The 19,038-nt window shown below is 43.8% G+C and overlaps 1 protein-coding gene across 6 annotated transcripts; it reads right to left on the bottom strand.

The window, feature by feature from the left end:
- Positions 1-4,665: 4,665 nt before the first annotated feature.
- Positions 4,666-16,432, bottom strand: SNX12 (sorting nexin 12). 6 transcript variants are annotated; one of them, XM_041000664.1, is made up of 5 exons: positions 16,127-16,432; positions 7,540-7,635; positions 6,946-7,070; positions 6,462-6,552; positions 4,666-5,071 (listed from the first exon to the last, which is right to left on the bottom strand). In XM_041000664.1, the coding sequence occupies exons 1-5, from the start codon at positions 16,289-16,291 to the stop codon at positions 5,000-5,002; spliced, it is 549 nt and encodes a 182-aa protein (XP_040856598.1). In that variant the 5' UTR covers positions 16,292-16,432; the 3' UTR covers positions 4,666-4,999. The 6 variants fall into 6 exon arrangements, with proteins under 6 accessions (XP_040856598.1, XP_040856605.1, XP_040856614.1 ...); XM_041000671.1 differs by having other exon boundaries at positions 4,666-6,552; positions 16,139-16,415; XM_041000680.1 differs by having other exon boundaries at positions 4,666-6,552; positions 16,175-16,415.
- Between the last annotated feature and the right edge of the window lie 2,606 nt (positions 16,433-19,038).

The following is a 19,038-nucleotide window of genomic DNA, read 5'->3' as shown; positions in this document are numbered from 1 at the left end:
GCACAACCAAACTCATTCTGACATGCTGGAAGTGTACCAGGGGACAGACGGAAAGCAGTTTTTTTTAATCCGAAGTGGGATTCACGACTGCTCTCAAGCCCGCTTTCATTTTTTAAAGTACCTTCACATCTTTCCCATAGGAGCCAATGCAGCCAATCAGCGGAACTCCCTATGGACCACCCCTTTATTAAGAGACCAATCAGGAGAGGGTCTGTGTTTCCCATTGTGTATAGCCAATTAACTCTTGCTCATTTATGACTGACAAGGGCACAGCCAACCAGAGTAGCTGAGGCTGGTTAATTCGGTTAGCCAGTCAACATCTGGATCTTGGTCACCACGCCAGTTTCCTCGGTGCCTGGAATATAAGGCTTGGATCTATGAGAAACGGTCAAACTGGAGGTCCAAGCTGCAGAATGGTAGCGCAAGTGGCAAGGTAGTATCTCCCCAAGTATCCAAAGAGGCCGGCCTTAACCGGAAATGAATCTGTAGTTTAGAAAATGCTGGCTGTGAAAGCACCTCTCTGGTAATATAGCTCTGTTACCAGGCTAATCACTTCAATTTACCCCAAAGTCAGGTTAAAAATAAAAACCCTGGCCTGGCGCGGTGGCGCAAGTGGTTAAAGGTCCTCGCCTTGCACGCCCGGGATCCCATATGGGCGCCCGTTCTAATCCCGGCAGCCCCGCTTCCCACCCAGCTCCCTGCCTGTGGCCTGGGAAAGCAGTCGAGGACGGCCCAAAGCTTTGGGCATAGTATCGGCCGGTTGCGCTCACTTGGGGAGTGAATCATCGGACGGAAGATCTTCCTCTCTGTCTCTCCTCTCTGTATATCCGCCTTTCCACTAAAAAAATAATAAAAATAAATCTTTAAAAAAATAAAAAATAAAAACCCTAAGAACATCTAGGGATATTCAGAAATTTCGATTAAGAATGACGGAGCTTGTTTGTACTGGTGCCATGGTGTAGTACATTAATCCTCCACCTGCATTATCAGTATCCCATGGTAGTGGGGATCCTAAGCTGCAACAACAGATTCTGCCTCTAGCATGATCAAATTAAATACATGGGAAAACTTCTAAAAATCTCACAGTGATATTATAGCTATATGAGAAAATGAAAATTAAATCTACCAAATATCATGTTCACCACTCTGAGTGATCATCAAATGCTTACATTTTTGCCATTGTTGGAAAGAAACTTTTCATGGGGAAACAAAAATTTATTCAATTTATGGCAGAAAAAAAAATTCTCATTTTCTGTTGGTAGAAAACTAAACTGTTCTCTTTGGGAAAGCAATTTATCTGAATCCATCAAAATGCAAAATGTATATGCCCTTTGACCCAGCAATTCCTTCCCCCCAAATCGATTCTACAGAAATACTCAAACATTTTATATAGCATTATTTCTAATAGCGAATGATGGGAGGCACATTTCTATTAGTAGGTGAAATGTTACATAGCTATTTTCTAAAATGGGGTCAATTTCCATGTGTTAATGGAACAAGTTCACCACATACTGCAAAATGAAAACTTTTAAATTGCACAATAGCACAGATATCCTATTTCATTTTTTAAAAACTGTATCCTGGGTGTGTGGGCATTCCACATGTGTAAATAAAGTCTAGGGAGATACACATCAAACTAAAGGTTACTTTTGGAGAATGGTAGTAACGTTTAGGACTCAAGGAGAAATCATACATTTTAAAATTTATGTATATGTTTTATTTGAATTGTGTCAACTAACTACTTTTGAATTTTTAACCACAATAATTGCATTTTTAAGCACGTTTTAACAAAACAGGCACTTACATAATCAAAACCATCAACAAAGTCATAATTTATATATTCCACACAAGAGATTTCATTTAAAATTTTCATATAGTGTGTAACATGGCACAGCAGATTGGGTACTGGTTTGAGTCTTCGCTGCTCCACTTCCACTTCTTTTTAAAAAATTTTTCATATTATTTATTTATTTTCATTGGAAAGGCAGATTTTTACAGAAAAAAAAAAGGGAGACAGAAAGCTCTTCCATCAAATGCTTTACTCCCCAAATAGCTACAACATCCAGAGCTGAGCCAATCCAAAACCAGGAGCCAGGAGCTTCTTCTAGGTCTCCCACATGGATGCAGGGTGCCAAGACTTGGGCTGTCCCCCTGCTGGAGTTGGACACATTGGACCCATTTGGAGTTCCAGTCCCCTGGCTTCAGGTTGCCCCAGCTCTAGCCTCTGCAATCGTTTGGGGAAGTGAACTAGCAGACAGGAGAGTTCTCCATATCTATTCCTCTCTGTATCTCTGCCTTTCAAATAAACAAATAAATCTTATAAGATAAATTTTTCATCTAGAAGGCCTAAGATAAAATTGGAACAAATATAAATCAACTCAACACTAAATTTCAGAGGGGTCCTCATGATTTGATGCTATGGGTAAACAAACTCTAGCTAGGATAAGTTGAAGTGGTTCTATAAAACTAACTATACTATAGTAAATTCCATAATATTCAGGGAAACTTGGGCTTTCACTTTTCTTTACATTTAAATTTATTTTTAAAGGTTTGTTATCTAGGTGGCAGGGGCTTTTAACTATTTTTGTGGCATAACCTCTGAGGTTTATTTGACTTCTTGCCAAAAGTGCAAAATCATAAGACTCAGTGGCTGAATCCTTGCCTTGCATGCACCAGAATCCCTGGCTGCTCCACTTCTGATCCAGCTCCCTGCTTGGGGTCTGGGAAAGCAGTGGAGGACGGCCCAAGTGCTTGGGTCTCAAGAAGAAGCTCCTGGCTCCTGGCTCCTAACTTTGGCTTCTGGCTTCTGATTGGCTCAGCTCCAGCCACTGAGGCCACATGAGCAGTGAACCAGTGGATGGAAGGTCTTTTTCTCTGTGCCTCCTTCTCTCTGTAAATTGCCTTTCTAACAAAAACAAATATATTCTTTAAAAAGATAAAGGGTTAAAAGGAGCTACATGGAAAAATAAGAATTGTTATAGTCAAAGAAAGGAATATCAGAGCTGACTCTTCAGTCTTCAAGGATATGAAGAAATACGCATTTTAGTGAGCAGCTGGTCTATACTTGCATGGCAGAAAATAATTTCACTTAAATTACTATAACATATTTCAACACTGTAGTGTGTCCCCTAGGATACCATCAAACTGAAACTACCAACAAGCCAGAATGTTGTCCATTTCTCCTACTTTTACAAGGCTTTCTCAGACTGGGTCAAAGAGTAGATAAGGCATCTTAGGAATGTGAAGATTTTTACTTCTTTTGGGTGTAGCTGTGTTAACATTTTTGTTGGCTTCTGTCTCCCAGGCGCCCATATAAGGTTATTTATATTTTGTGCTATGGATAAAGGGGACTGATTCGTAGCAAACATCCAGACACTTATACATATGGAAACTTGAATTTTCTATGGAAGTACACTTCTACTCAGTGTAGATGAGTAAGACTATGATTTAGGACTCTTCAGGGATCTCATTACTGCACTAAAATGGCCAATTTACCTAGCCTGATACATGAAAAAGAAAAGGAGATAAAGATAAGAAATGTGCCTGAACCATTGATCTTACTTTGCCTCTACAGTTTTCCTGTCTTATAGAGATATCTCTTGTCTAAGGTCTTTGGAAAAAAAGAAGGTAATTGTATTTTACTTGCACCATGACCACCCAAAACCACTTCAGATTTTAGCATACAGATGGGCACACAGATTATTAACTAGCATTTGTTAAATGAGAGTCACCTACCCCAAATTTCCTGAATACTTTATTTTTCAGCTGCTTTTTCTAATTATTCTCTGATTTATTCTGACACTGCTGCTGCTGAAGTTTGCATCTCTCTTTACTCTTCCTTTCCCTTATGTTAAAGAAAAGCCTATTCTTCCTTGACCTCTCAGATATGTTCAATCATCTCATTCTTCAACTCCCAAACATTGAGTTTAATCCCTACTCTCTTACTTCAAACCAAATACCAGTTAATTCCCTCATGTTTTGAACACAGTGCTTTCTATACCTTCCTCATATTGACCTACACTAAAACTAGCTTTGACTTTCCACAAGACCTCCCCTCACTCCAAGCTTTCCCCATGCCCATTCTACACAGGAAATCCATTTCAGCACACACTGGGGAGATGAAAAGACCTGGCTATCAAAAGTTCTCACAGTTCATCCATCTTTATATCTGCACCAAATCTATCTTTCTATAATTTGTCTCAAGTGAAGGAAAAAGCCATGGAAGATAAGCTTTGTTGGTAGTTATGTGATTGTGTTGGAGTATGAGCACATGTGTTTATATAGGCATATTACCTATGCGCACGCGCGCACACACACACACACACACACACACACACACACACACACACATCTATACAAATATTCTCTCCAAATTAGCAGAAACCCACAAGCTTAAAACCAAATCTGCCAAATATTACCCAAACCACTGTTATTCAGCCTATGACTATTTCCTGCAAACAGATGCATTAGCTCTGTGACAAAATCAGTTGTGAATTGCAAGGAGAACAGGTAAATATTGCTACTGACAGGATTCTGCTTTTCAAAAAGTTAAATGCAAAGCTTACTTCAGGACATTGGCCATGTTGTATGATTTCTGCACAATACCCAGCACACTCAAGATTCTACAAAATAGTCGATTTACAAGTCACACAGAAAAACAGAGGCTTGCTTCACAGTGGTTTAATATGAACAGAGTTGAATATGACATTGACAGAAGAATGAACAGTTTGCTGAATAAAAGCCCCAAGTCAGGATATATACACAGCAGAAATGGGGCCTCAGACTCTCAGCACTTGTGCACAATGAAAAGAAGGAACCTTTTAAAAAAAGCCAGTAACAGAGGGTACAAATCAAAAAGGCAGCAACAACATCAACATTGGCGAGGTGGGAAAGCAACCAGAGCCTCTCCCTAGGGGCAACTCAGCCCCTGGCACAGGCTCAGCAACTGGAGGATTTATCTCAGGGAACATCAACATTTAGATGGACCTCAAATCTCATGTCAAAATCCAATCCTAATCTCTCTGATTAGGGTCCCGTCAAACTCAGTAATCTTTTTTTTTTTTCCAAAGTCCTGTAGAGAAAATTCCAATCCTTCCATGGTAGGGTGTCTAAGCAAAGAGTCCCCACCTTTCATCTGGCATCAGAGTGAACTTGCTCTTATCCCACCAGTTGGGAGAGACTATCAGGCCCCAGCAAACAAACCACGATCTCCTAGACAGAAACCCAGGATAGTTGCCAGCATCAAGAAGCTGTTCCAGACTCTGAGATTCAGGAAACCCATACCTAGCTGCTATCCCTAGTTCAGCTTCTGGGAAGAATGTTGATAGTTCCATGGGAAACAAGTGCAGGAAGTTCAATAACCCTGTGACCAAGCTGGGGAGGGCAGCAACAACTCCTGTCCCTGAGCCCCATTCAACAGCTACAAAGTGCTTAGAAGTCAGAGACTACGTGGCCTGTGTGCTTCTGCCCTGCGGCAGCACTAAATGAAATGGGAGGAAGGCAGAATGGAAGGAAGAGAGAGATGATGCTCTTCCCTACCACTGGGAGGAACCTGGAACATGATCCACTCCCACCCTCTGGGAGTTATCTGGCAGTGGTGAGTTACCCCCACCCCTCAAGCCACCAAACCTACAAAGCTAACTCGAAAGTAGCATGGGCTTGGAGAGGGAGAACTGCTGGCCCATACCGACTCACCTACTGGTGAGCAAAAATAGGCAGAGTGAGGAACCATAAAGGGAGAGGGGCTAGGCAATAGGAACTCCCCTACTGCCCTATGGCTTTCTTCTGACTCTGAAGCAGCCATGGTTGCGGGTCTCGAAAACCCAAACACCTTGCTTCACACAGCAGACTGCTTGGACTCTAGGAAGATTACTGCCATGAAAAGCAACAAGGGGAAAAGGGAAAGCAACAGAACAAACTATTGAGAAAACAGGGAGCAGGCCTAGAGAAAACAAGGAGAGCCTTTGGGCCTCTACCACCTTCCCAGAAAGGAAAAAAGTTCATGCAGGTGGGAAAGGCAGGGATTTTCCCTGCTCAGCGTTCCTGGTTAAACCTAAGAGTAACAAAAATCCCCTGGACTTGCAGCATCAATACGTATCCAAGTATTTCGCCAGCACAAGCCCCACCCCCCCGCCCACCCTCCCACCAAGTTTAGCCTCTGGCATGTGTAAATGCCCAAGAAATTGCCTTTCAGTCCAATCCCACCACCCACCCACCCCCAACCCCAAGCAAAGGGCATCTGCTTTGGGTCCCCACCTTTCCTCAGAGAAGAGGATCCCAGCAGAGTGCCCATATGATGTAGTCAGGTATAAAGGAGCACAATGCCAGACAGTCTATCGGGCCAGGGGATGGGCAGCCAACTTCAGATCAGAGAGAGAGGGGGTGGGGCTTAGTGTAAAAACCAATGTCATTTCAGCAGGAAAGTAGAGGGCGAGTGGCGAGAGGAGCTTCTACTGGCGCACCTTCCCGGGGACGTAGTTCCTATCAATCGCTTCTTCCTGCAGGAACATGTGTAGGCAGCGTTCATTCTGAGCCAGTGGGTGCCCAGCAATTCTACAAAGAGATCAAGATGGTTATCAGTAGTATTGAGGATCACAGAGAACTAGCAGATGAACAGTAGTAAGGATGGGGAAAGAAGGGCAAGGTTAGCCCTCAAGGCTCAAAAACCAATGGAGGGCAGCTACCGCTGAGCACCAACCCAACCCCATTATAGAGGAGAAAGGGGACAGAGAGGCAAGGTAGAGAAATTCCTGGATGCTACCAATAAATAGTGCTTTACATATTCCCTGACATATGGGATCAGAAATCTGCACAAAGGAATGGAGTTCTACTGTCCTGGTCAGCCTACTGCACAATACCCACTACAAAAGACAGGGAGACAAAACATGGAAAGACTGTGACAGCAAAATGGTAAAAGGAGCGAGCACGGTCCCACATGTGGCTTACTTATTAATAAACTGTTCAAGGCCTTGCCTCCTTTCTTCAATGAAAGACTCTTCAAATATCCCTTCATCTCCTCGGAAAGGGAGCTGCCGCTTCAAGGCTTTCCCAGGCAGTGGTGGTACTACAATCTGTAGGCAGATGTAAAATATCAGCCGCGTAGGAGAGGGACAGACAGGAAATCAGACAGCAAAGCATGGCATGCCTCGTGTCTTATTAGGTACAGGGTACATCCTGTCCCACAGCCAGCATCTTGCAGGGTCTATAACTGGAAGCACAATCAGGATGGCTCAGATTAATCCGACTTGCCTCTTGTGGGAGGACAAATTTGCCATCCCAGAAGGAAACAAACTCCAAATCGTTCTCACCCTCCTTAACAATCCACCATCATTTAAAAATGGAGGTAGAAATAAATAAATAAATAAATAAATAAATAAAATGGAGGTAGGCCTTTCCTGATACTATCCGTTCCATTTCTATAGGAGCTAAATTGCATGATTTTACTAATAATCTAATGCGCACCTTCTCCATTCTTTCTAGATTTTACAGAATGCGATCTTACTTCTCCAAGGGTCCCACAACCAAGGAATGAGACCATACCTTACTATCACGCTCCAGCTCATTTTTCAGCCACTCAAAGTCACTGTAGCGCCGCCGTACACAAGACTCCTTCAGCTTGAAGATAGGCAGATTGGTCTACAGCGGAGGAAGAATTCAAGCAGAGAGTTGGAGATGGTAATGTTCAACCTGTGGTGGCTCCCTGTCAAAACAGCTTGGACAGGACCCAGTGAAGAAACAGCTCCTATGGACCATATTCCGACAGCCCTATCAAAACAACCTTTACCATGTCCAACTTTGTCACAGCAAGTGATGAAAAGTCCCTTGCTCTTTAGAATTTATCGTATAAATACACTTGCCGCGGCATATAAACATGAATAAATAAGAGTTTTAGGGGCTGGTGCAATGTAATAGTAGGCTAGGTCTCAACCTGAAGTGCCAACATCCCATATGAGTATCAGTTCATGTCCTGAATGTTCCACTTCTAAGCCAGTTCCGGCCTTATGACCTTGGAAAGCAGCAGTGGATGGTCCAAGCCCTTAGGCTCCTAAATTTACATCAGAGACCTGGAAGAAGCTCCTGGCTCCTGACTTCTTTAGAATGGCCCAGCTCCAGAACCAGGCTGGACTGCAACACCCATTGGTTCCAGTGGAAGACAGAGGTGGAAACAGAACCGACCCAGCAATTGCAACCACCAGCTGATTGGGGCGAAGGGCTGTACCAGGCCCTGTACTTGCAAGTACACACAAGAACCTGGTCTGGGTTCACCTCAGACAAAGTTTCTTTAGGGATCCCCCTAATTGAACCGCTGGACTCAGATCCCTAACCATGAAAAGACACAGGACAGAACAACAGTCAACTACCCCAGCCATATGTTGGCAGTGAAAAACAGGGCAAATGGAGACTCTAAGATGGACTATGTCAATCAGAGGATTCCTCAGTGACCTCATTGTTCTTGGAATGGCAAGATTGGCAGCAATTCATAACTGTTGAACTATCAAAACCACTTGAGCAAGACTCTTGGGTGGGCCCGGCGGCGTGGCCTAGCGGCTAAAGTCCTTGCCTTGAAAGCCCCGGGATCCCATATGGGTGCTGGTTCTAATCCCAGCAGCTCCACTTCCCATCCAGCTCCCTGCTAGTGGCCTGGGAAAGCTGTGAAGGACAGCCCAAAGCTTCTGGACCCTGCACCTGTGTGGGATATCAAGAAGAAGTTCCTGGAGCCTGGCTTCAGATCGGCATAGCATCAGCCGTTGCGCTCACTTGGGGAGTGAATCATTGGATGGAAGATCTTCCTCTCTGTCTTTCCTCCTCTCTGTATATCTGACTTTCCAATAAATAAATAAATCTTTCAAAAAAAAAAAAAAAGACCCTTGGAGCATGCCCCACATCGGGGACCTGGGATGGGTGGGAGACTGGGTGGGGCTTCTCCCTTTACCTCCCCCTTTACCCCAGATATAGAAAAAAAACATGTGTGGAAATGATAGTCTTACCCACTTTCCTATAGCCCTTGACGTTCTGTGCCCTGATTAACTATGTAAAGATTGTCAAAAATAAAATTTAAAAGAATGGAAAAAAAAAGAATGGCCCTGCTCCGGACATTGTGGTTCTTTGGGAAGTGAAATGGGGGAAGGAAGATATCTCTCCCTCTCCTTCTCTCTCTATAACCCTACCTTGAAAAACAAATAAATAGTGCCAGGCACAGTGGCCTAGTAGATAAAGTCCTAGCCTTACATGCCCCTGGGTCAAACATGGGCACTGGTTCTAATCCCAGTGGCCCTGTTTCCCATCCAACTCCCTCCTTGTGGCCTGGGAAACCAGTCAAAGACAGCCCAAAGCCTTGGGACCCTGCACCCATCTGTTGTGGCTGCTTGGGGAGTGAATCATGGGACGGGAGATCTTCCTCTCTGTATATCTGACTTTACAATTAAAATAAATAAACCTTTAGATAATAATAAAATAGATAAATAAATTGTGGGGCCAGCACCACGGCACAGTAGTAGGCTAAGCCTGCACCTACAGAGGCAGCATTCCATATGGGCAACAGTTTATGTCCCTGCAGCTGCACTTCAGATTCAGCTCCTCGCTTACAGCCTAGGAAAGCAGCAGATGGCTCGTCCTTCAGCCCCTGTATCTATAAGAAGCTTCTAGTTCCTGGCTTTGTATTGGCTCAGTTCTGGCTGTTGCAACCATTTGTGGAGTAAACTAGAGAATGGAAAATCTCTCTCTCTCTCTGTAATACTGATTTTCAAATAAAAATAAATCTCTAATAAACAAATATTTAAGAATAAAAAAATTCATTAACAGAAAATTGATTAAACAAAATTTGCTTATACAGTTGCATCAATTAGATCATGGTATACTTAGTTAGTGAATTACTCTCCAACTATGAAAAGAAAATCAAAGAGCTACATGTGCAAGTATAGAAAGATTTTTCTTAAAGATTTATTTATTTTCATTGCAAATGTGGATTTACAGAGAGAAGGAGAAACAGACTGATCTTCCATCTGCTGGTACACTCCTCAAATGGCTGCAAAGGCCAGAGTGGAGCAGCCAGGACACAAACAAGAGCCTATATGGGATCCTGGTGCTTGCAGAGAGAGGATTAGCCAATTTAGACATCGCACCAGGCCCAGAAAGGTTTTTTAAGTGGCAAAATAAAAGTACAGAACAGTACTACATACTATATATATAGCTTCTATTTGTGTCCTAAAATGGATACATAAATATATTTGTATTAATTAGCAAAACATTGATGAAGAAGTAGCAATAGTAGCTAGAGAATAAGACTAGACAATAGGAATAGGTAGCAAAATTACCTTTTTACTGTGCATATACTAACTTTGCATTAAAAAGTGAAAACCAAGGGCCTGGCACCAAGGATAAATGGCTAAATCCTCACCTCACAAATGCCAGGATCCCATAGGGGCACAAGTTCGTATCCTGGCTGCTCCACTTCCCATCCAGCTCCCTGCTTGTGGCCTGGGAAAGCAGTCGAGGACTGCTTGGGACCCTGCACCCACATGGGAGACCTTGAAGAAGCTCTTGGCTTCATATCAACTCAGCTCCGGCCATTATGGCCATGTGGGGAGAGAACCAGTGAATAGAGGACCTTTCTCGCTGTCTCTCCTTCTCTCCATAAATCTGATCTGCCTTTCCAATAAAAATAAATCTTTTTTGAAAATAAATTCAATTTCTTTGTAAAAAGTAATAAGGAGAAGGCAGATACTATCCCCAGGGTGTGCCTGCCTCCCTCTACTTGTCTTGTCCAAATTCTCTCTATTCTACAATCTCAGCCAAGTCTCACTTCATCCAGGAAATCTTTCCTGATGACATCAACTGCATGATTTGGTCTAGTCTCCTCTGATTGCTGGCATTTGTATTAGTATTTCCTGACACATTATTGGTTTTTTAAAGGTTCAAAAAGCTAGGAGGATTTCAAATGCTTTCAAAACAGTGAATAATAAATGTATGAGACAGATATGCTTGCCCCCAATTTGAACATTATATAATACATGCATGAATTAAAATATCACATGGGGGCCAGCACTGTGGAACAGTAGGTTAATGAGCTGCTGTGTGCAACATCAGCAACCATTACCTAAGTGCCAGCTTACATTCCAACTTCTCCAGTCTAGCTCCTTGATAATATACCTGGGAAAATACAAGAAAATGCCTCAGGTACTTGGGCCCCTGCCACCTACATGGAATATCGTCCAGGCTCCTTGCTTTGGCCTGAGCCAGCCCTGGGTTTGTTTGTCTCTCTTTCACTTTTTCAAATAAATAATAAATCGTAATCATGTGGTACCTATAAATCATATACATTATTGTTTAATGCTTCATGCTTGTCTTAACCACCTATAGAAATTATTATGCCATGAAGATCAGGCAGAAATACAAATCACTTAATAAATGCACATTTCACTAATGGATATCCCATATATCTGTTTATTTTGTCCTGACCTACAAAATACAGAAAGAATGTCCATTATTCAAGATGGTTTACCACAACTTGCTCCTTAATATATGTGGACTCATTCTCACATCTTAATCTTTGAGAATATTCCCAATGCCCGAGAGGCAGCACGAACACCTTGGCAACAAAAAGCCTTCCTTGGGCAAAGCACAATGGCTCGATTAGTTAATCTTCCCCTTGCAAGCACCGAGATCCCATATGGGCTCTGGTTTGAGTCCTGGTTGCTCCACTTTCTATCCAGCTCCCTGCTTAGGGCTTGGAAAAGTAGCAGAAGATGGCCCAAAGCCTTGGGATCCTGCACCCATGCGGAGAACCTGGAAGAAGCTCCTGGCTCCTGACTTCTTACTGGCTCAGCTCCGGCCACTGTGGCCATTTGGGAAGTGAACCAGCAGATGGAGGATCTTTTCTCTCTCTCCTTCTCTCTGTAAACCTGACTTTCTAACAAAAAATAAATAAATCTTTTTTTAAAAGCTTGTTCATGCTTATTTACAAGCTCAAAACAGCAATGTCCAACCACAAGTATCAAAACTGACAATATTTCCAACTGACCTGTTCAGATCAGTGTACAAGTAACAAATGAAATGGGTCCTTTCCCTTTTCCTCAACTGCTTGGCAGGAAAAGTACATCCTGGGGTTCTGCTAGAGCCACATAGCCTTCTTATTTCTTTTTTACATTCATTTTTTCCTTTATTTCTTTTTTTAAGGATTTTAGTTATTTTTATTACAAAGTCAGATATACAGAGAGGAGAGACAGAAAGGAAGATCTTCCATCTGATGCCTCACTCCCCAAGTGAGAGCAACGTCCAGTGCTGTGCCAATCTGAAGCCAGGAGCCACGAACTTCCTCCAGGTCTCCCACACGGGTGCAGGATCCCAAGGCTTTTGGCCGTCCTCGACTGCTTTCCCAAGCCACAAGCCGGGAGCTGGATGGGAAGTGGAGCTGCATGGATTAGAACCGGCACCCATATGGGATCCTGGCATGTTCAAGGTGAGGATTTTAGCCACTAGGCCACCGCGTCAGGCCCACTTTTATTTTATTTCAAAGGCAGAATTAGAGACAGAAAGGTCTTCCATTCATTGCTTCACTCCCAAAATGGTCACCATAGCTGGAGCTGGGCCAGTCATAAGCCAGGAGCAAGGAGCTTCTGGGTCTCCCACACAGTACAGGGACCAAGGACTTAGGGTATCCTCTGCTGCTTTCCCAGGCCATAAAGAGGGAACTGGATCGGAAGTGGAGCAGCCAGGACACAAACCAGTGCCTTTAAGGGATGCCGATACCACAGCCTGAGGCTTTACTTATTCTACCACAGCACCAGCCCAGGCCCTCCTGTCTCATGCTCTATGGTCCATGAGTATGGGAATTATCTTTTCAGGATCCAATTCTGATGGATTGAAGCATAGTGAGATATGTGTAAAATAAGAGTTTATTTATCTAAGTCATTCCCTTAAAAATAAATGTGAAAGTAAAAATGGTGGCTTCTTCAGAAATAAATAAATAAATAAATAAACCCTTGCGACATGACTGTGGCACAGTGAGCAAAGCTGCACCAGTGACATCAGCATCCCATATGGGTGCTGGTTCATGAGCCAGTGCTCCACTTCCCATCCAGCTTGCAGCTTCCTGCTAAAAGCAGTGGAGAATGACCCAAGTGATTGTGTCCCTACTTACGTGGGAGACCCAGATGAATTTCCTGGCTCCTAGCTTTCGTTTAGCCCACTCCTGGCCATTGTGGCCATGTCTTTCTCTGAGTTTCAAAATATTTAATCTTAAAAAAGGAAGGAAGGAAGGAAAGAAAAGAAAGAAAGAAAGAAAGAGAGAAAAGGAAGCTTTGGAGAACCTTCCTCCAAAGAACTAAAGCTTTTATAGTGTAAATGTTTGTGTCCTTTGAATTATATATCATGTGTATATACTATTCAAAATAACCATTATAGAAAAAATTTGCAGAATTCTACAAGAAAAAGGGCTCTTTGGGATCATGTGATTCTAGATTTCTAACAAAATTCATTACAGGTAGGATGACTCCCCAAGTAGTAGAATCTTAACTAGCAGGCCTTCTCAGAAGCCAACGAGGGACCAAACAAAAGAAAAACAAAAGTTGAGCAGATTCTTCCAAGACCCAGCCAAACCAATCTTTGCCATTTTGCAAGACTTCCTCCTTTGACTAACAAAAATACTATTCTTTCCCCACCCCCACAGGATGGTGACAATAATGGCCTTTTATCTCAGCACCTAGTCATCTAAGGAAGAAGCTACTATATACTCAGATAGTCCCCCAGCTCCAACGTACAAACCATTCAAGGAAGCCAGGATTATGTAGTGCAGGATATGGAGAATCCTTTGGCTTTGATCAACACAACGTCAAAGGAAGGGAGAGTACAAAAACAAAGCTCAAGTCTACAGGGGAAAAAGAAACAACTGAAATATTCCATATGTATCACACGAAGCCACCATTACACCTCTCTGGAGTTTCTATTTTTGGTAGAAACAGGGGGAAAGATTCCTTTTCGAGTAAAATGAAAGAAGATAGCTTCAGAAACAGCTACCGCTTTTAGGGAAAAAAAAAGTCAGTGCCATGTTTATATCCTATACAATGCCTAGCCATCAAAGCTCATTCTGAGTCTCATGTTCCCTATAAAGCATCTCACCATCAATCATCTAAAATAATAATTTAAAATCAAGTGATTTGGGGCCAGTATTATAGTTGCTGCTCACAACACTGGCATCCTACTTGTAAAGGCCATTTTGAGTCCTGGCTACTTTACTTCTGATCCAGCTTCCTGCTAACACACCTAGGAAGGTAGCAGGTGACAATCCAGGTGCTTGGACCCCTGTCACCCATGTATTATCCTTGATCTAGCCTCAGCCACTGTAGCCATTTGAGAAGTAAACCAGTACCTGAAGGCTTTCACTATCTCTTTCTCCCTCTCTCTGTCATTCCACCTTGCAAATAAATAAACAAACAAAACTTTTCAAATAAATAAAATGTAGTAGAAAGGGCATGGACTTTGGAATCAAACAGGCCTGGGTTCAAATCCCAGCTCTGGCAGTTATAGTTATGTGCTTTGGGAAAGTTTCTCAAACGGCATTCCTCCTCGGTTTTCTAGTTGTAAAATGGAATTCCTACAATAAAATTTAAAATCTAGCTCAGTGACTGGCACCTAGTAGGCACTAGCGTTATAATTAGTGCATCTCGTTACCAGCATACCTGAAGCAGAGACCTATTTCATTCCTAATCCCTGAGGCTCTTGGGTAGGGCATTGAGACCATGTGAGCAAGACACGACAGCAGAGAGGCCTTATAACTGAACAAGTTAGGTCCAGGCTCCCTTGGGAAGCTAGGTTCTCCACCACTAACTCTGCTTTTAGCATGCTTCTATTTTGAAACACCTGAATTCCATCCTTCCCCCAAAGAGATGATTTCAAGTAAGTCTCACACAGAAAGGTATTTCTCATGTTTTGCCATTTACTTCTGTTCCTGTGGTTTGGTCTCCAGCAAACTTGGACTATGGAGATCATCATTTCTCAAATTTCAAAGCCCAGGTAAGAAATCACATTTTCTTTGCCAATTCATTTATTTATTCAAAAATGAAATCACTAAGGTCTCTAACGTTGTTCTCCAGTCTGAGAAGAAAACAAGGAAAACTAGAAAGAACGAAAGAAAAAAAAAAGGCTTTCAAACTTTCTCACCTATGACTACTTCAGTTGGAACAAAGAAGCTGCAAACCACATCCTCTACCCACACATTCCATCCTTACATTTGTGGACCAAGCACTAGAGTAAAGTCCTCTGTGGTGGACAGTGGGCGAAACCAATCCTGGGGAAGTCCTGATACATCCTGTATTAAAGTCACTACACAGATCAGGGTCAGAATCCAATAGGGGAATGCAGGACAGAAAAGACAAAGAGCCCAGAAACACCGAAATAAAAACATTCTGGAGCCTTCGCAAGATTACGGCTCAGCACGGGATGCGAGCAGCAGCTGCTAATCCACCGATGCCAGGGTAAGGCCAGGTTCCAGGGGTGACACGCAGTACCTGAGAAAACTTAAGCATAAAACATTCCTCTCCTTCACATGCCAATCCCACACAAGTGAGAGAAGCACTGTGTCTGAAGGCAACTCCTCTTATTTCTGCTCCCACAAGCTGGCTGTCTCCCTTCCAGAGTCTGGCTTCCCCTGCATCCGAGGCTGTGCTGCCCTTCATCATCCCCAAGGGAGACCTCAGGAGCAAGGAGCCCTCCCTCTTCACACTGACTTCCACAACCTAGTTCAGTTACGGGACCCGGAGGGCGACAAAACGCCTTGGCTTTCCGTCCCCCGGCCCTCTTCCCTGCCTTCCTTCTGTCACTACAATAGGGATTGTCATTTACTTGAATTGCTCACTCTAATCCTTTTCCATCCTCCCCACCCTATCCAGCCACGCTTGACTTCTTCCCTGTGTTCTCCTTCACCCCCTCCCAACCCCCATCCATATACCCCTCCAGAGTTTTCTGTGTCCTCGGGCCACAAGCGAGTCTGCAGACCTCTCTCAAAACCTACCCTGCCTCTAACCCCCAAATGACCCTTGCAGGCATCTTCTCCGCGGCAATCCGTCCCCATGGCAGCCTGCCCCCTCCCCGCCCTGTCCTCCCTCAGCTGGCTCCTCACCCCGTGACTCACCCGCATGCGAACCTCATAGGTGGTGAAGCGCGCGCGGCCCACGCCCACCGTCTGTGGATTAAAGATGTCGATCTCCAGGAAGTTACTTGGAGGCCCATAAGCATCGGTCAGGTCCTGAGGCTTCGAGTTAAGACGCCGGGTGTCAGCTACGGCTGTGTCCGACATCTTTCCGAAGGAGCGCCTGGGACTGGGGAAAGGGGGGTGGGGGACAGAAACCGGAGGCAGGAGCGCGCACGGCCCCTCCCGCTTGCAAAATAACCAGCCAACGCGCAGACGGGGGCGCCGCGCACGCGCGCCCACGCACGCACGCACGCGCACGCCGGCCGGCCCTAGGCCCTGCGCCCTGAATAGCAGCTACGCTGACGGCTGCGTTCCCTGTATGGAGGAGGCCTCATTCAGGCTTCCGGGTGCTGCCTGTGGCCGCCCCGGAACCGGCATCTCCGAGGTGCACCACCCAATATCCCGGGGAGCACCACAAGGCAGGCTCCGCCAATCGCTGCTCCTCAACTCCAAAAATTGTTTCATATGATGTATCAATCAGCGGTGGGCACGGCCCCCGCAAGCCAGGATCCTACAGCGATAGGTCGAAGCCCTGAGACCTAAAGAAGTCCTGCTTTTCCGCGAAAATAGAAGGGTGGTCTCTGGAGGGTGGGGTTCCAACAATAGTACCGAGAACCTAGAACACAACCACGCAGCTAGTTTCAATTCATGCCAGGCACCAAGTGAACACTCATCACTATTTATAGTGCCAGGAAAGCGGTGAACAACTAGGATGGGATAAACAATGATGATTTCTCATTCTCACTTTAACAAAACGACACGTATCCTCAGCCTCCACTTGTTGCTACTTAAAAAGCTAACTCGGGGTGTACTCAATATTCTATTTCTCGGCAAATTGTGAGCATTTATTTCATACGTTTATCTCTGCTCCGCAGAACTCCACACTGGGCTCTGCTCGGTGATTACTGGCGATCCATAATGGAGATAGCATGTGTGTGTACTTGAGAGCATCTACAGCAATTTACACATATCCCACAGTAAGGGGGACTAGCAGGCCATCCTCCTCCCTCCACTTGCCCTCTTCTCTTCAAAAAAAGCAAATAAACCCTCTATTACTTCTGAGGATTAAATTCTCTAAACAGAATACAAGGCCCCACAATCCCATATTTGTGTTATTTAATTCATTTGAACTGGTACCTACTAAGCAACTACTTCTATCCCAAGCTCCATGCCACCTACTGAAGACCTAGGGCTAATAAGAATACCAGCACTCCGGCAGCTAGCATTCTAGCAAGGGGGGGGGGGGGTTAGAGAATTATATACAAAGCTAATATAATATGAGATTCAAAATTAGCAAATGTGTATAACTGGAGGAATTGGGCAGACTTCCTGAAGAAGAAACATCTGAGTTTAACAGATGTGAAAAGACATACATAAATAGTGGTGAAATGGGGAAAGGCCATTTCTGAGGAAATAACATAGTCAGAGCCCTTTTTAAGAAGAAAAAAAAAAGTTTATTTCAGTTATTTGAAAGGCAGAGTGACAAAGAAGATGTGTTGTGTGTGTGTGTGAGAGAGAGAGATCTTCCCCTGTGTTGGTTTACACTTCAAATGGCCACAAAGGCCAGGGCTGGCAGAGGCTGAAACCAGAAGCCAGGAATTAGGATGTTCATCTTGGTTTCCTACTTAAACGGCAAGGACCCAAGCACTTGGTCCATTTTCTGCTGCTTTCCGAAGCACATTAGCAGGGAGCTGGATTGAAAGTGGAGTAACCAGGTCTGGAGCAGGTGCTCTGATACAAGCTGTAGGCCTTTGCAGGTGGTGGTTTAACCTGCAGTACCTGCAAAATCCTTGAGATAAGCACCAACGTGGTATTTTTAGGCAATTATCATGAGTTCCTGATGGAAGTGTTTAGAAAGGTAGGCTCGCTGGGTTGGACAGACAAGGATATGTTATTGAAACTGATCTATGTTAAGCAAAGAACCTCTTGAATTTACGGTAAGTGGCAGGGAGCCAATAAAGGATCTTAAGCATGAAAAATTTATGTTTTAGAAGAATTATTTTGCAGGCAACATAGCAGATACACTTGAGTTTACGGTGATTATGAAGATAAGATGTTGACGATTAGACTCAAAATCAGGAGTAGGCATTTGGCACAGGAATTAAGATCAGCGGGGTGGGGGGGGCAGTACAATGAATGGTTCAATGGTTCAATCCTCACCTTGTAAGCACCAGGATTCCATATGGGCACCAGCTCATGTCCCAGCTGTCCCACTTCCCATCCAGCTCCCTGCTTTTGGCCTGGGAAAGCAGTGGAAGATGGCCCAAAGCCTTCAGACCCTGCACCCACATGGGAGATGCAGAGGAATCTCCTGGCTCCTGACTTCAGATCAGCTCAGCTCCCACCATTGCGACCATTTGGGGAGTGAACCAGTGAATGGAAGACCTTTGTGTCTTTCCTTCTCTCTGTAAATCTGATCCACCTTGCCAATAAAAATAAATAAATATTTTTAAAGGGAGAGAGAAGACACAGTATATAGATTGAGAAGTATTAGAACTTTATTTGATTAGGTATATTGTGCTTAGGCTACTTACATTTCAATTGCTGCTTCCTAGCTTTGTAACTTTGTGCAAGATACACAGCTTTCCTCATGTGTAAATTGGAAATGGTAATACTAGCAGCTACCACTGAGGAGCTTTTCTGTAGGAATTTAATAAAATAAAATGTGTGCAAATAGTATTCAATAACTGTTAGTTATTATTACTGTTTGAAGGGAGAAAGAGGAAACTGAAAATGGGTCCTAGGTGTCTTATTTAGGTAACTGGATGGATGCTAGTATCACTAGACAAAATTAGAAGTACAGAGTAAGTTAGGGAGGGAAGACCACGAGTTTGGTTTAGAAAAAACTGGAA

Source organism: Ochotona curzoniae, unplaced genomic scaffold (genome assembly GCF_017591425.1).
Source record: "Ochotona curzoniae isolate NIBS_2020 unplaced genomic scaffold, NIBS_Ocur_1.0 contig_1274, whole genome shotgun sequence".
Classification (NCBI taxonomy): domain Eukaryota; kingdom Metazoa; phylum Chordata; class Mammalia; order Lagomorpha; family Ochotonidae; genus Ochotona; species Ochotona curzoniae.
This window is presented reverse-complemented; position numbering and strand designations above follow the sequence as displayed.

Coding starts and splice junctions, on each gene's coding strand:
- SNX12 (XM_041000664.1), bottom strand. CDS start 16,291: ATGTCGGACACAGCCGTAGCTGACACCCGGCGTCTTAACTCGAAGCCT. Junction 6,553..6,945: donor CTTGAACAGTTTATTAATAA/GTAAGCCACATG, acceptor ATCTCTTTGTAG/AATTGCTGGGCACCCACTGG. Junction 5,072..6,461: donor GGAACTACGTCCCCGGGAAG/GTGCGCCAGTAG, acceptor TTTTCTCTACAG/GACTTTGGAAAAAAAAAAAA.